This window comes from Ambystoma mexicanum, chromosome 11, assembly GCF_040938575.1.
Source record: "Ambystoma mexicanum isolate Mex_15411 chromosome 11, UKY_AmexF1_1, whole genome shotgun sequence".
Classification (NCBI taxonomy): domain Eukaryota; kingdom Metazoa; phylum Chordata; class Amphibia; order Caudata; family Ambystomatidae; genus Ambystoma; species Ambystoma mexicanum.
In genome coordinates this window covers 19,220,785-19,237,773 of record NC_090934.1, presented here as the reverse complement: position 1 = coordinate 19,237,773, position 16,989 = coordinate 19,220,785, and the positions used below count along the sequence as shown (strand labels likewise).

General features: G+C 48.2%; 1 protein-coding gene across 20 annotated transcripts in view; it reads left to right on the top strand.

Moving 5' to 3' along the window:
• MACF1 (microtubule actin crosslinking factor 1) overlaps positions 1-16,989 on the top strand; it is a 1,825,008-nt gene that overhangs the window by 800,885 nt on the left and 1,007,134 nt on the right. For 18 of the 20 annotated variants that reach the window (XM_069622429.1, XM_069622430.1, XM_069622431.1 and 15 more), the window contains one exon: positions 4,770-4,985. The exons of the other annotated variants lie outside the window; for them this stretch is intronic. In XM_069622429.1, the coding sequence (XP_069478530.1) occupies positions 4,770-4,985 (216 nt within the window). The remainder of the gene's footprint in view (positions 1-4,769; positions 4,986-16,989) is intronic. 20 annotated transcript variants of the gene reach the window in all.

Sequence of the window (16,989 nt, the reverse complement as noted above, 5' to 3'; positions counted from 1 at the left end):
ACCATTTGCTGAACATTTACTTTGGAACACTGACTTCGGTTAGAGAGAATCCCCAACTAAATTATTGTTGTTGTGAGGGCAGCATAGGTTTTTGACATAGAGATTTTGTGTTTGAACTTCCTGAAAGCAGACTTTCCCGAGTTTACGTTAGGCAGGGAAATCCCGCCATAGTATAGGTTAGTAAGGCGTTACACCATCCCAATCATCAATAAAGTTGTTGAAACTACAGTTCTTTTGACTGTCTCATCTCTGTTGGTACCATGTCTGTCTCACAGGTGGCAGTCCTGTCCGAGGACTGAACTAATGTGTTTGAGGTTCTGGTGGCTGAAGAGACGGCCATGATTTATTCCCATGCTTGACTCTGTGAGATAATCTACTTGTGGAAGCTGCTAACTCTGGAGTAGCAGGTACAGGTCAGTAACTCATTCACTTTATTCTGTGTGGGAATAAATAGTGAGGAAGTGTTGTGCTGGAGTCTTTTTTTTACTTTGTAACATCTTTTCTGTGGTTTTAATTTGAGAACATCAAACATCCTCATCATGCCCACAGAAACAAGTACTCCCCCTCCACCCAATTTCCAACCCCCTTCCTGCCAGATCCCACTAAAGAGGTCATTGTAGTCCAGTTCTGTGAAAGTTTCTTCACACAGTTGCATCCCCCTAACCATCGACCTGACCCTTCTTCCTTATGCGGCGCTGCCAATTAACGTGTCACTGACGGAGTGCTCATCATTCCACCTCCTTCCGTGTCTAGTATACAATCTTGAACTTGTGTTTCCTGCTTGTAAAAGAGAAATTCATCGAACAACCTCACTCTAGACATCCCTTTCTTAGTCATTCACCCCAGGAGCTTAACTCATCCCCCACACTCTAGCTGTAACCCTTTTAGTGCACAGACTTGGCTCAGTGTACCACACGGAAGGCTGACACCGAACAAGGCGAATTCACAACAGTTCAAGATAACAGATTACATATTACTTTTTTTTTAACACGCTTTGGACCCCACCTAGACTTAAAGACCTAAGCACCAGCATGATATATCATTGGTTACTCAAACAGGAAGGCACAAGAACCCCCATATCACTTGGAACTACTTTGAGTTTACCCTGCTTGCCATGGCAAGGGGTATTTGGCCTTGATAAAGACCACGATGGTGGAAACATGTGCTGGCTTCTGATGGTTGAATAAACCTTCTGATGTTGAATTAACTGTAAAGGTGCAGAAGTACGAGTCAGACAGATTGGTGGCGTGGTGTTTGGCAAAGACTTTTATCCAGGCAAAAATAAAGAGAAAACATATACCTCCCTAAATATAAAAGGGGGTTCCCTTCCTCTACTAAGGAACTAGGAAATCAGTCAGAACATCCAAGCAAATAAGTCCACCGCCATGTCAAAATGCCTACTTCTATCCCCCACACTTGAAACTAATAAGAAAAGGGTAGTGGATCTTCCTGGTCCATCAGAATGACTCCCTTCTCTGGGACAATGAGCCACAGTTCCCACCGAAGGCCCCTGTTGCTTCCTGGTGTGCTGCGGCAGCTGCACGCAGCAGTTGGTTCCACGCAGGGTCTGCGTCTCCTGTCGACCACAGGTTCCAGATGCTTCACCACGGCTCCCATCGGTCTCTCCACATTGGACCAGATGGGGACAGCTCCGCCTGAAGGGCAGCATCCCCAGCAATGACTTCCTCTGGTCTCTGCTCTGGTCTGCTTCCCACTTGGCAGTTCCTCCAGGGAGGGCTTCTCTGCTCTTCCTGATTTCCCTTTTCAGTTGTGAATGGGCTCTGCTCAATCCAGTTTCGAGAGTAAGTGCCTTATATATTTCCAGACTTTTTCTTCGTCCAAGTACTGATTTTGAGGTCTTCCAAAAGAGTTGGCCTCTCCCTTGGCTCAGTACTTGAGGGATGCATGTCCCTAGAGGAGTCTACACTCTTCCTCGTTGCAGTAGTTCCTATATTGCTGGTTGAGCATAAACTGGTCTCTCCCTCGTCTCAGTACTTGAGGGATGCATGTCCCTAGAGGAGTCTACATTCTTCCTCGTTGGTAGAGCATAAACATATAGGAACACAAGAGGAAGTGTTGGTGCGAGGGGAATAGGAAGGTGTGCTAGGGTTAGGGGCGCTCCGGGGGACACCATGTTCCCCTCAGGTCATCACTAATTCCATAGGGGGCTTCCCGCACCCATCAGATCTATGCACTGAGTACCACCTTCAGAAGGACTATTGGGTAGTGGCCTAACCTCCATGGCCTCATGAGAAGGGGCTCCCCCTAAGGGAGAAGGAAAGACATCTGAGGATTTGTCACAAAACCTAAACTTGATCTATTTGTTGTGAAACTCAGGAAATTGACCTTCCCCATCAATTATAAGCATAGGAATCAGATGGAACAAAGATCCCAACTACGGAAATTTAACAGGGACGTTGCGCAATAGACCACACCTCTCTAACACACAATTCCAGTGGCAAGAGGGCATGGCCACTGTTTTGTGTGCACACACAGCAGTTTCTGCATTTTCTATTATTATTAATATATTCCTTTAGGCGCTGCGGACTGCAGTACTTAATGCCCCCCTCACCTTATCTCAGTGTACCTAGATGTGCCATCATCTGACTAGATTGCCAAAAGGTATGGGGTGGCGAGCTACACTGTCCATCTGACCACTCCCGAGAGCGCTCCCAGCACAAGAGCACAGAAACATCTAATTATCACATTCGCACTATACATAAAGGAAAGTCAAGCTATCTGTTTTAGCATGCAATCATCGAAAATTAGTTGACTTCCCCATCTTTAGTATGTCCCTCAAGTAATGAACCCCATGCAGGTATTTAAACTATATCGAGCAAAGGCCGAAGGCCATTTCCTGAGGGCACTGCAGTGCTTCTCTCCAGTCATCGCTGCCGAGTTCTCACACATCTCCCTCCTATTTCCCCATAAGAGTATCTTATGGGTTTGCCATGAATGTGACAATGGCCCGATATAGAATTTAGTAGGGCTGTGCCACTATGAGAGTCGCTAGTATATTTGTTTCTATTGGGGAATCTTCCGGGAGCCTAAACCTCCCCCTTCACTTTCATGGTGAGGGTATGACTTGTGACGAATCGAGGGAATTCATCCCTTCTGATCGCCTCGTGAGGCTAGGGAGGTGAACTCGCTCAGCAACACCCTCACTAGGGGTTGAGGCAAGTGGGTCCTTACCGGGAGAGACTGCCTCTTTGGGGACAAGGACTCTCGTTCCTGTGAGGAACTCCCTACAGCTGTACATACCATGCCCTAAGTGGGATGCCCTACAATACTAGAAACTACTGAAGATCAAGACTGGAACGAAGAAACACTCAATAGACATCGTTATCATCAAGAAGAAGAAAATGTCCCTTTTAAATAAAATAACTCCAATCCACTGGGAGGAGTATGTTGAAGTACATAGGCTTGGCAACATCTGACTAGAGAGCTGGAGAGAGAGCAATGCTTACGCAGCCACGGGAGGAGGGAGGGAGGGAGGGAGAGAGAGAGAAGATAGACAGACAGACACATGCAGGCTAAGGAGGCCCACAAGTTTAAAACTCGCTTGAAATTTCAGAGCGACACACAGGAAATCCCAAGGGGGAGAAACCCAAAAGAGCAGGAGCCCGGAGAAAGGTTGTGGCGAGACCACGAAGCAGCAGAAGTGATGGATAACTGGTCTACAAAACTTTGCCAACATCACCAGAGAGACAATACAGTGCAGTATCCAGTCCCTTACTGAGAAAACGCACAGGGCAAAGAAAATCCAAAGCCGAGAGCGCTGACAGAGGGATGCTGATGGCAGGATGAAACGATAAAGAGGGCTCCCAAGGTACGAGAGTCCATAGGAGGTTCTCCAGTATACATGAAGCTAACAGGGACAACGGGAGGACTCTAGGGGATCCTTATACTGTACATTGTTCTGCACACAATTGAAATGTGTGCCAAGTCAAGTAGGCAAGAATAACCTGAATTATAATGATCCGGGAGAGTAAGGCTATCGGAATAATAATCCAAACCAAGAATACGTTGACATTGGCAACCTGGATAACGGATCCTACAAAAGATCACCAAAAGTGATTTCCAAGGAGATGAGAACCGTCAGCAGTCTCTTAGAAGAATTACAAAAACTAATCCATGATGTCACACAAGACTATATTAAGCAAGAACACTGTTGATGGGTACTGGAAGTACCCTCAGGAGAAGGAAGTTGTTCTCCTCTCATAAATTAGTTTTCACAGTGGTAGAGTAGGATAGATTATTTTGGACTTTCACATATGACGGACGAGCATCTTGGTTAGTAAGATAGGTAGTGACCACCCGGAGTGATGGGGAAAGCTAGGCTTTATAACCTTAATTTATTAAAAATCAATTATCCATGTCCTTGGTGTTGGCAACCTTCTTCTGACTTGCCACAGCCTCTAGTGCAGAAAGTTGAAAAGTTGCCTTGCTGGAGGGCAAAGTAAACTCTTATCACCTGGGAACTCTTGTACATGATGTCTTGTATCATGTTTGCAAAGTTTACTACCTTTTCTTCTCCATTTCTAAGCCCCTGTAATTTCCCAGTTCTGCCATCCTTTCACATAGTCATTGTGATTGTCTTGACCCACTCGGTCTCCTAGAAGCTTGTTGCCAAAGTATTGCCACCAATGTTGTAATTTGTGGGAGACCTCTCCCCTCTACTGTACCCTCTGATAAAATAGTCTGGTTTTGTCTGTGGTGTGTTGCCGTTTTCTTTTCTTTCTGACTGACATCACATCTCTCTCCTTCAGGAGCTGAGCTATGAACTGCAGCATCTCATCCTTCCGGTGCATCGTGAGCTAGAAGCTGTCAATCAGATACTGACCTGCCAAATTCAAGACGTTGCTGAGCCATTACTGAAAACTTTGGAAAAGGATTCACAGACTCTGCAGAAATCTTTCAAGACCATCCTGGACGCTTCTCACACCTGGCTGCAGGAACTCTGTACTGCAGCTCAAGTAGAAAAGGTGAGCAAGCCTCTAGGTTCTGGAACTCATTGTGAAATGTTAAGGGAGGCTTTGGGAAGTGTGCACTGGAGAACAAATGGAAAAGGTGAGGGATGCTCTGGGCAGTCTGTATTGGAGACCGGTAAAGACTGGACGGGGGTCTGTACTTCTGCTCTCTATATGGTAGAGGAGAGGCACAGAGGACCCCAGCCAAGATTCTCTATTATTGGTAACGTAGTCGATCAATCAAGGCCTAGCTTCTCAGGAGGTGATGCAGGCAGGTTCTTAAGTACAGTGTAGTCCCCAAACCCCCACAAAGGATGGTCCACACACTGTATTAGTTAAAACACAGTCTTTATATAATTAAGTTCAAGGTTATGTACACTATCACAATAACTCACTTTGTGCTCAGAAAATCTACAATGGCAAATATGTACAGTTCTAAAGTGGTACCACAATTATTATCAGATCTCATTTAAGTGCATCAACTATACTCTGGTCAAATGTCACACAGATCACTTAATAACGGCAACCAACAATAGACATAGGAGGAAAGCAGTTGGTTAGAACAATTGGCAGAATACTGGCCCCTACCAACTAGACACAGTTCGTGTGGAGATCCCCCCACCTGGGCAACCTGTTGTTACGCTCACCTGGCTCCAACAGGGGCGTCGGTCGGACCCGGACAGCTGCGGTCTCCACCCACGTGATGCGTAGTGCAGCGATGACTGACTGGATCTGCCCTCCTAATCTTGCCTGCTTAACCCTTAGAAATATTCTCCGGCAAGTAGAGAGATGGATTTAGCGACTTGTGGATTCAAGTGATGGCACCCCCACAGTCCTCCCCAACGAATCACCTCCAAAATGCCCTCACAGCAATCTCACCTTATATTCTTGAAATATGAGCTCTCCATCCTGCGTGGATTTGCAGGGGTGCGTCGATTCCAGTTACTTCACTGGTTTGAAGGCTCGGGAGAGTTCTGGAGAGTATTGACTCTGAGGTTCCTGGTGAGGACCAGTAAGTATTAAGTTCATAGAGTTCAATATGTCCGATGTTCACTCTTGTTCCCCCCTTCCTTTCTTGTCTTGCAGCTGGCTCGTGAAAATATGCTTTTGTGGCAGCTGGTGGTGCTGAGGTAAGAGTCTGAATTACCCGACGCTGTCCGGTAAATGTTGCACGTGTTTAACGTGTTGTTTTCTCTCTCTTTGCAGGTGTGGCACATGAAGATGTGGAGAGTTATAGAATAATGCCTCCGGTGGTAAATCGGGTAAGTCTATGGTGGTAAGAATTATATTTGTTGGTTCCCTCGGCTCACCTTGTGGTTTTCTTTTGTCTCCTAGGTCCTGAAGTTCGGCGAAAAAATGATGGAGGCAGCGCCGACCCAAAGGATGCTGTGAAGACTGGTGAGTATGGCGCGGCGCTGCAGCTGGAGGTGCGGCGCGTGCAGAAATGATGTTCTTTACAGGTCCGGAGACAAGATGGATCCAGAATCAGGTTAGAAATAAGTTTGTTTTCTAACCTTGTCCCTTTCTTTCCTCTTTGTTTTAGGAGCTCTGGATTCGGGGCGGCCGTGGCAAAAGACTGGATGCAGGCTGCAGGCAAGGTGAGTGTTACGCTGCTGGATGTAGAATAACGCGAAGCGTGTGTTGCTGGTCGGGTGTGGTTTAAATAGCCTCAAAAGTAGTCCCAGGTAAGAAGTCCCTAGAATCACACCCGAGTAAAAAATAGTCCCTGTAGAAAAATAGTCCCTTTCAGGCTTCATGTTGGATTGGAGTCATTTGCAGCATGGTCTGCCTGAGGTAAGTAATGACTATGAGCCTGGCGCCTTAGGCGCCAGGACTGATTCCTACTATGAGCCTGGCGCCTAAGGCACCAGGACTGAACCCAGATAGCCCCTAGGCGGGGCTGCTGAGGTTTTATTAAATGTCTAGATGCCTACTCCCGGGGTTGATGGGCTTGGTCCGGATGCCTGGGGGTAGGCATCATGATACCTGTAAAGTAAAGATATATCACAAGCCCAGTCCAAAAAATGTTGTAGAAGTCTTATTTCCTTCTATAATGTTTCTACTACCCCAATGTACCTGGAATAGCAGAGTTCGACGACGGGTCGTCGACGGATCCTTCTTGAGCGGCTCCCTTTAAAGCAGGAGCTACAGATTGTCGAGATCCCACGGAGAAAGAGAACTCTGTGTCGAGGCGGAAGCTTCGGTCCCAGCGATGCTCGTCGTCCTGCAAGGAAGAGGCGTGCGGGGCACCTCGATGACAATAGTTCAGGAACGCAAAAAGTTTATGAAGAACTGTGGCCCAGCAAGGGCGTCTAATCGTCTGGCGTGTCTACGTTCGTTGGGTGGCGGGAAACCCACCGGCGGATGCTTCTTGGCATGTCGACGGCCTGATCTTCTCCAGCGGCATAAGGCGGGCGGCGGTGCGGACGAGCGCGTCCGTGAATCAAGTTTTAGGCAAAGGAGCTTGCGGCTCTGGTTGTCGGCGTCACGGCATAAAGCAGGCCCCTTTTCTGGGCAACACGGCTTCGACAGGCCTCCAGCGGTTACAGCAGACTTGCGAACCTTGGTCGACGACGGTGGACGCAATGTCCAGTGCTGCTCTTCGTTCTCCTCGGCAGTCCCAGCATCCGGTCAGCAGCCTTTTGAGGGTCTGACTTCCAGGGCGCTTCGGCGAAGGTTAGCGGTGCTCGATGGTCCCTCGGAGCACGGGAAGAGGGCGCCTAACCAGGTCCTCTCTTGGATCAGTCTCGGCGGCTTTCGGCGAAGGGAGACCGCAGTCAACCTTCTTCTTCAGGCTCGGCTTTGAGATTAAGCATCAGTTTCAACTGCAGCTTCTGAACAATTTCCAGTTGTCAGAGGTCCCCAGATATACTATTCTGTCTCTCATCCACACTGCTGGGTCACACTCAGCAGCCAATCATACAGAAGGGCATTCATGCATTCAGTCAGCCAATCAGGCATACAGTGCATTCAGGCCATACTCCTCCCTCTCAGACACTGCCAACAAGGAATGTGTATTGGGACAAGTACCCAGCCATTCAACACTACACACTGCATTTAGGCCAGTTTCGGGCAAGGCTGTCTCAGTCCTTGTATTGCATGCTAGAAACCAGACATCCACAACAAGAAGTGCATATTGGTCACACACTCCATTCACCCAGGTCCCACCCACAGGGTGTACCCACAACATACAGTCACTGTGAAGGCTCCAGCCAGTCTGGCCTGGACTTCACAACAACACCATATATGGAACTTCCACCCCACAGCCAGTCAGGGGGAAGGGACAGAGTCAGGGCTTCGCAGGACTTTGGGAAAACAAGGTAACAGGCAATAGAGAAAGCAAGAGGCCGCAAAGGCCACCTTGTTTTCATCAGGAATCAACTGATTCCAATGGCAGGGCCTGGGTATCCCAAAATGGAGGACACCCAGAGCTCCTGTCAAATTCAGCATGGAGCTGCCACCAGCCCATACCCTGCTCTGTGGGCCACACACAGGTGCGCAAAAACATACACTAGGAGCACAGGGTTGTACCCCCACCCATGGGTGCCATAAGGGTATCCCATGGGTCTGTACATAAAACCAAAAGCAGGAAGAGCTGCACTGCCAGGTGTCCCACATGGACTCCTGGCCAGAAAATACAGAACACAAATGAAAAAGGACTACAGGACAAGGACAGGGAGGCCCTGTCCCTCCAATGCATTTCCAGCATCACAAGACCATGCAGTAAACATGCTCTGGGAGCTGGAACTCGAACAAAAAAAGGCGAGGGGAGCTCTGGGAGCTGTGTATTGGATTCCAATCCGAACAGATGAAGGATGGTTCCTAAGCTGTGCAGTAGAGCCCAAGCAGAACAGGTAACGCATGCTCTGGGAACTGTGCACTGAAACCCAAGCAGAAAAGGTGAAGGAGGCTCTGGGTACTGGAGATCAAGTAGAAAACACAAGGACATCTGTGGGAGCTGTGTGCTGGAGGCATAGCAGAAAAGGTGAGGGAAGGTCTGAGCTCTTGGAACTGTGCACTAGAACTCAGGCAGACCAGGTACTGCGAGCTGTGTGCAAACGGGGAGAAAACCATGAGCTCTGGTCTGCTGCAGCCCATAGCAAAAGGTTGAGGGAGACTCTGGGCTCTGAACTGCATTTCAACAAGCAAAAGAGAAGATTTTCCCTATGATTTTAAATCTCTCCTCTTAAGTAAAGAATGTATAAGTGACAGGGCGCATATGGGTTATATGCATGATGGGGCGAGTGTTGTGTGAAGGGTATTGCATGCAACCGCTGTGTACATGCGACAGAGCACACACATTGATTATAGAAGTTAGTGCTACAGTTCAATGGTCCTGCACTGCTGAACATGTAGAAATGTGCTGGTTATTATAACTTGGCTCCACGTATCTCCATGTAGCTGCTTTACAAATCGCTTCTAATGGAACATTGCCACTGAAAGTGAATGGTGCTCCGTTACTATGTATTGAGTGTGCTATTAGTTTGAATTTTCCTGGACAACATACAGTGGTTGCACTCCAGTCTATTAGGATGTTAATGCCAACAGTACAGCAAATGGAACAGGGTTCTGCTTGCAACGTAAATAAATAGCAAAGAAGAAAGGGAAGCCCAGTGCCTGCATGCTCTGCCCAGGATGTGCCCTCTTTCCATGCCCACCAGCTTGCTCTTCTCAGTTCCTTTTCTCTGAATCTGGGTTCTGGATGCTTTTCAGCAACTCCCATAGATTTCCTCATAGCACAATAGGTTTTCTTCTCCAGGTCTTTGCACTTCAATGTTCTATTGCAAATTGGACTCTTCTATAGGGATATGGGCTCATGTGTTGTTCAGCTCCTGGTCTCCCGGTGGATACCTTGTATTTCTGCATTGAAGTGATGCAGTTCCTGCCCAGTCAGCTTTCTAACTGGGCGACCACTCCCCCTATGCTTGCAGTGTCCTTGTTAGGAATTATTTTTAAAAAATGGGGTTCTAGGAAGCCTTACTCAGTGAACCTGTAAGGTGTGCACAAAGCCCAGCTAAACTCTCAACGATAGCAGTGAGGCTTCTATTACGGAGATTTAGGAACTAGTGTCAAGTACAATTAATATGCACAATAGTTGTCAAGCAATAGATTGTCCACACAGCTAAGTATCACACAAATACTTTTTTATTAAACAACACATAAGCATTAAGCAAGAAATATTATGAGGTAAGTAAAACTATCTGAGAAACATTGCTTTCCTTGTAATCGTCTTTCTGTTGCTTGTATCTGCTTAGAGTCAGATGCTATGCTTAAGCGGGCATCCAGTGGTTGGTGCAGAGTACATCTTGTTTTGTTTTTGATTTCGAATGGGTGTTGACAGGGGCGTTCCTGTAACATTATCCCTAATTTATGTGTTCAGTTAACCAGGGTCCTTCACACGTTGATGTCCTCAGATTGTTTTTCTGTCCTCCGGTATGTAAACGGGTTTCTGGAGCTTTAGAATCTGCTTAGATTCAAATGCTTTGCTTAGGCCACCATCCAGTGGTTGTTTTGGGGTATTACATATTGTTTCTTTGAATTCAAAAAGTAGGTGTTGACAGGGGCGCGTATCTGTAATACTATCCCTACTCTGTGTACGGGTACCCATGATCCTTCATGCGTCCGTGCCCTCATTTATTTTCCATCAATGAAGTGGGATGCAAAATTGAGTGTTCCCGAGAGGAAGCAAGAGCAGATCAAACACTGAGGTCTAACCAAGGATTACTCGCACGACGATCGACCAGAGGCAAAAACATCTCCAGGCACAGAATCAAATGCCGAAAGGCGCACCATGCTGTAAAGGCGATGCAGTAGGGAGAGTGGACGAGGGCTATATATATATATATGTATATATATTTCTGAGGCTTGTGGAATCTGCTTAGATCACATGCTGTGCATAGGCCGCACCTCAAGGTGCGTATGGAGGGTACCCCTTTCCAATTCTGCCCCAAGTGCAACCGCAAATACCCTTGGGTCGACAGGCACGCCACGTGCAATCTCTGCTTGCCGGGGGACCACCCCGAAGCGAACTGCAGAGCGTGTAGTAGGTTTAAGCCTAAGACACTTAATGACCGTTCGACAAAGCGTTGGGCCCACCACGCCAGGCAGGCGGCCATGGCAGCGGAGGGCGCCTTCAGCGATGGCAGCGACGCCGTACTTTCGGACGGCGAGGGCATTAAGGCGTCGAAAGACTGCCGAGCGCAGGTCCCCGACCTCGGAAGGTTGTCCGGCAGGGCGGCTATGGGGAAGACCCCCGGCGACGCAAGCGCTACACACCCTACACACACTAAGCACACTAAGTCCAACCGAACCTCGACGACGTCGACTTCTCGGAAAGAGGCACGGATAGAACGGTCCGACTCGGTGTCCTCTGGGCGCTCTCGATCGAGATCGCCTCATGACGCAAGGCAATCATCCACTCTTGCCAAGAGTGCCTCGCTCCCTAGATTAACGGAAGTTCGATCGTCGGAAGACGAAGACGACTTCCACCCCCAGGCCGCGCTCCAGGAGACCGAGAGCGCAGTTAACACCAGCGAGGCCCCACGCTCGAAACAAGATACCTCTCCCGACCCTCGGCGCCAGGCGTCGAAAGTCTCTGGGGCCTCCAAGGGGCAGGGAAAACATTTTTCCACGCACGGGGAGGGGGGGAAAGAGCGGAAAGCACAGCCTTCCACTCCTGTAAGACCATCCTTCCACCCTAAGCAGACAGACAAACACAAATCTACTGGGACATCAACATCCAGCAAGGGTACCCTTGATAAGTCCTCTAAGTTGCCTACTAAAGGCATACCCTGTTCAAAAGAATGGTCCAGTGAAGACATACACAGGGTCATGTCAAGGATGTCTTCCTTAGCTGATTTTTATGACAAAAACCCAGAACATTTCCTTTCGTATGACCCTCAAGGGGCCACACCCTCAGGCTCCTCTGATCCTATCCCCCTAAGTAAAAAGGCCCGGTTCAAAAGACCTGAACCCTTCGAGGTGCAGCCTTACTCTACACCATACTCTACTCCACACCCCAGATACCAAGGACAGCCTTTCCCTGAAGGGGACCAGGAGTTTGAAATTATGGAGGAACAAACCGGGACTGAATACTATGCGGATGATGAGGACCTGGAGGAGGTAGAAGATGAGCAGGAAATTTACAGAGTAGATTCCCCGGTAGAGAGCGAAGCCCCAGTTACCGACTCGCCAGTTGATAACCAGCCCCTCCTTAATGAAGTTCTCGCTCGCGCAGCAGAACATTTTCACATCGACACCCACGGTGTACAGGAGGAAAGGGACTTCGCAGAAGAGTTGGTGGGAGAGAGGAGGCCGGTCGCTCAGACCATCCCTATCCTTAAATCCATCCAACGTAGAATAGATCCATCCCATGTGAATCCTAACCTCACCAGAGCCGTCAACCCCAGAGTCGAAAAACTTTTTCGGGCAGCCCAGTCTGACCCTCTTTATATAAGAGGACATCTTAAACCAGACTCCCTAGTGGTTACCAACACTCGGAAGAGAGTTGGGACACCCTTATCGTCGTCAGAAGCTCCTCCCGACAAGGAGAGCAAAAAACTGTACGGGTTTGGCAGGAAGGTAGCCTCAACGTCCGCCTACCAAGCAAGGATTGCAAACTCCACCACCCTGTTGGCAAGTTACAACTGCCATCAATGGGAAGAGGTCGCGGCGCTCATAGCCTCTGCTCCTGAACCGTTAAAGGGCCAGTTGGCTCAGATCTCGGCAGAAGGGAGAGCCGTGTCTGGTTGCATATTAAAAGCAACTTTCGACGCCGCGGACAACGCAGGAAGATTGATAGCAGAAGGTACTGTTATCAAGAGACATGCGTGGTTACGGCAGTCGGGGTTCAAAACAGAAACCCAGGCTTCATTAATAGACAAGCCGGTGGAACCCGATCTATTGTTTGGGAAAGCGGTCGAAGACGCACTTAAGAATGCCAAGGACGAATACGAGACTCTCAAATCCCTTGGCCAGCTTACCAACAAACCCCCTAACCAGAGGGGGAACAGTAATTTTCATCGCCCACGCGGCCAAAATTCACAAAGAGGCAACTATGCCCAAGGACAGGGTACACAATGGAACAACAACCAGCAGTCTACCCAAAGTTACGGCAGGGGTAACAAGAGAGGTCGTGGAAGAGGCAGAGGCAGCCCCAACAAAGGAGGTGGCACGCCTCCACCAAAGCAGTGACGCTCAGTTCAGGGTCCCTTCTCACGCAACCCCAGTAGGGGGGCGCATTTCCAACTTCACCCAGGATTGGGAAGGGATCACCTCAGACAGATGGGTGCTATCAACAGTGTCCACAGGATATTGTATAGAATTACTGCAGCGTCCCCGGAACCACCCTCCACGACAAAGAATACACTCCTTAGAACATCAGGAGATCCTTCTCGAGGAGATCGCCATTCTGCTAGAAAAGGACGCGATAGAACTCGTCCCAGGACACCAGGTAAACAAGGGTATCTATTCAACTTACTTCCTTGTGCCAAAGAAAGATTTGACAATGCGCCCAGTATTGGACTTACGGCCTGCCAACAAGTATGTCAAGCCCCAAAAATTCCGTATGACCACGCTACAAGAGGTAATCCCCCTCCTAAAAAAGGGGGATTACATGGCAACCTTGGATATGAAAGATGCTTATTTTCATATTTCCATGCTCCCAGCGCACAGAAAATACTTGCGCTTCAAGGTGGACAGTCGCCACTACCAATTCAAGGTACTGCCCTTCGGGATAGCTTCAGCACCAAGGGTATTCACCAAGGTACTGGCGGTGGCAGCTGCACACCTACGCAGGGAGGCAATCCCAGTGTACCCTTATCTGGACGACTGGCTCATAACGGGGGAAACCCCAAGAATTTGCAGGTCAAACATTCAGAGGACTATCGACCTCCTCCACGAATTAGGCTTCTCTATCAACGAGAAGAAGTCAAGTCTGGTGCCAAGCACCTCAAAACAGTTCCTAGGAGCAATCCTAGATACTCAGAAAGGGTTGACCTTCCCTTCGGAAGAGAGAATTCGGAATATACTACTGCAAATTCCACATTATCAGTCAGGTCAACAAATAACGGTACGCAAAGCAATGCGGTTACTGGGCATGATGGCGTCATGCATTTACCTGGTCCCCCACACGCGTCTGCGCATGCGTCCCATGCAGGAATGGTTGGTGAAACAGTGGTCTCAGGCAAGTGGTCAGTGGGACGATCTAGTGGTCGTTTCGCCAACACTCGTACAGAGCTTACACTGGTGGACAAGAGATAATCTCGCAAGGGGAAAACCCTTTTACGATCCCGAAGTACAAGCAGTGGTGACTACAGATGCATGCCTGACTGGGTGGGGAGCTCACCTTCTCCACCACACAGCTCAGGGTCTCTGGTCTCACTCAGTAGCCAAGAACCACATCAACCTGCTAGAGCTTCTGGCAGTATTCCGAGCGCTTCGGGCCTTCGAGCCCCATCTGCTAAACTTGTCGGTGCAGATCCGGACGGACAGCACGACAGCCATGTTCTATCTGAACAAACAAGGAGGGACTCGTTCGCCAAATCTGTCCAAGCTTGCCCAGAAAATCTGGATATGGGCACTCAGACGGAACATCTTCCTGTCATCACAACATGTTCCAGGGGAGCTCAATTCCCTAGCGGATGCCCTAAGCAGAGACTCCCTCTCAGAAGAACACGAATGGGTCCTTCACAGAGATATCGTAGAAGATCTCTTCTCTCAGTGGGGTTTCCCCACTATAGACCTATTCGCCACAAGCGAAAACAAACAATGCCCAGGATTTGCATCCAGGTTCCCCCAGCCAGACTCCCAAGGGAACGCACTGTGGATGAACTGGTCAGGGATGTTTGCGTACGCTTTTCCACCAACTCCTCTCATCAGGAAGGTGGTGTACAAGATGAACAAGGAATCGATGACGCTCATCCTAGTTGCTCCCATGTGGGCGAGACAACCATGGTTTCCACACCTACGCAGGATGGCGGTGTGCAAGCCCATCAAACTCCCAGCCTGGTACAACCTACTGTCCCAGCAACAAGGTCAAACAGTGCACCAGGAACCCAACTCAATGAACCTGGCAGCATGGCTCCTGAGGTCATAGAGTTTGGGCATCTCAATTTACCACAGAGGTGTATGGACATCCTAAAAGAATCCAGGAAACCAAACACAAGGCACTGTTACTTTGACAAGTGGAAGAGATTCGTTATTTGGTGCCAGAATAAACAAATCAACCCAGTTGATTGCACTCCTTCCAACGTTGTAACTTACATGCTCCACCTGCTGGACGCAGGGTTGGTTTTTAACTCTCTGAAGGTACACCTGGCAGCCCTATCGGCTTACACCACATCCCATAACAAGGTATCGTGGTGGAAAGTACCAGTAGTTAAAGCCTTCACCGAAGGAGTAAAGAGACTTCACCCTCCTATTTCGAACCCACCGCCAGGATGGGACCTCAATGTGGTGCTAGCTAAGCTCATGGGCCCCCCTTTCGAACCCATGCATAAAAGTAGTCTCAAACACCTGACTTATAAAACGGCCTTCTTAGTAGCCATTACCTCTATAAGAAGGGTCAGTGAAATTCAGGCTCTGTCAGTGCAGGATCCTTTCTTTACTATCCACAAGGACAAACTGGTTTTACGCACACACCCTAGGTTCTCACCTACATTTATATCTAAGTTCCATGTAAACCAGTCCATCGAGCTTCCGGCTTTCTTCCAGAACCCGCAAAGCTCAGCTGAGGTGAAACTACACACCCTTGATGTGCGTAGGGCGGTCCTCTACTATGTAAATAAAACCAGACCGCTAAGGAAAACAGATCAACTGTTTGTCTCCGTAGCTACAGGCAGAGAGGGGGATCGCGTCTCTAAGGGCGCGATCTGGAAGTGGATTATCAACTGTATACAGCTGTTACTCTCTTTCTGAAAAAACTCTGCCTTTTACGCCAAGGGCCCATTCTACTAGAGGCATTGGGGCCACTCTGGCTTTCATTGCAAATGTTCCCCTCGACACCATTTGCAAAGCAGCTACTTGGAGCTCTATTCACACTTTTACTCAGCATTACTGCATTGACACTCATTCCAAGACAGATACACAAGTGGGACAAGCGGTTCTAAGACACCTGTTTGCTCATGACCCTTCTCACATCCCACCTCCTTCTTCTGGTACTGCTCGCTAATCTATGCACAGCATGTGATCTAAGCAGATTCCACAAGCCTCAGAAGGGATACATTACTCACCGTAATCGTATTTCTGATGCTTGTATCTGCTTAGATTCACATGCGACCCACCCTTCCTCCCCTCCGAGAGAAGGCGCATGATTGCTTGTAGTCTTACCTTTCTGTCTATCTGCTTGGATTATCTATACTCACGCTACTCCTCATGCTTCCTCATGTCAGAAAAAATACAATCTGAGGATCCTAGATGCGTGAGGGATCTTGGGTACAGTGGACGTCACACTAGGGATAGTATTACTGGCACGCCTGTGTCGACGCCCATTTTCGAGTTTCGAAAAACAAACTGTAATACTTCGCAGCTTCCACTAGATGTCGGTCTATGCACAGCATGTGAATCTAAGCAGATACAAGCATCAGAAATACGATTACGGTGATTAATGTATCCCATATATATTTATAATTCTATTCAGTGAAAAAACTTTGTTAAAGGGACGTTATGGTTACAAATAAAACCGAAAACCCACAGAAATTCATCAGTTTATGTTAAGTTAAGCAACCATAACTCGCGCCACCACTGTCGACATCAAAGATGACATCACATATCTGGGCACTTTCTTTTTGTTCACTGACCTATCAAGGCCAAGTGATGATGTTAACTGATGGAGACCATTTTACAAATTAAGTTATCACATATGTACATATTAACCTTATTGTATGTTGTGAAGTCACTTCTCTTTGGATTTGTCCTCAGTTTATGGTACACATACATGGGGTAATAAACCCTCAAACACACAATTCGTTTGTGTACTTGATGATAAAGTCTAATGTTTTGGTGGTGTTGTTTCTTTCTT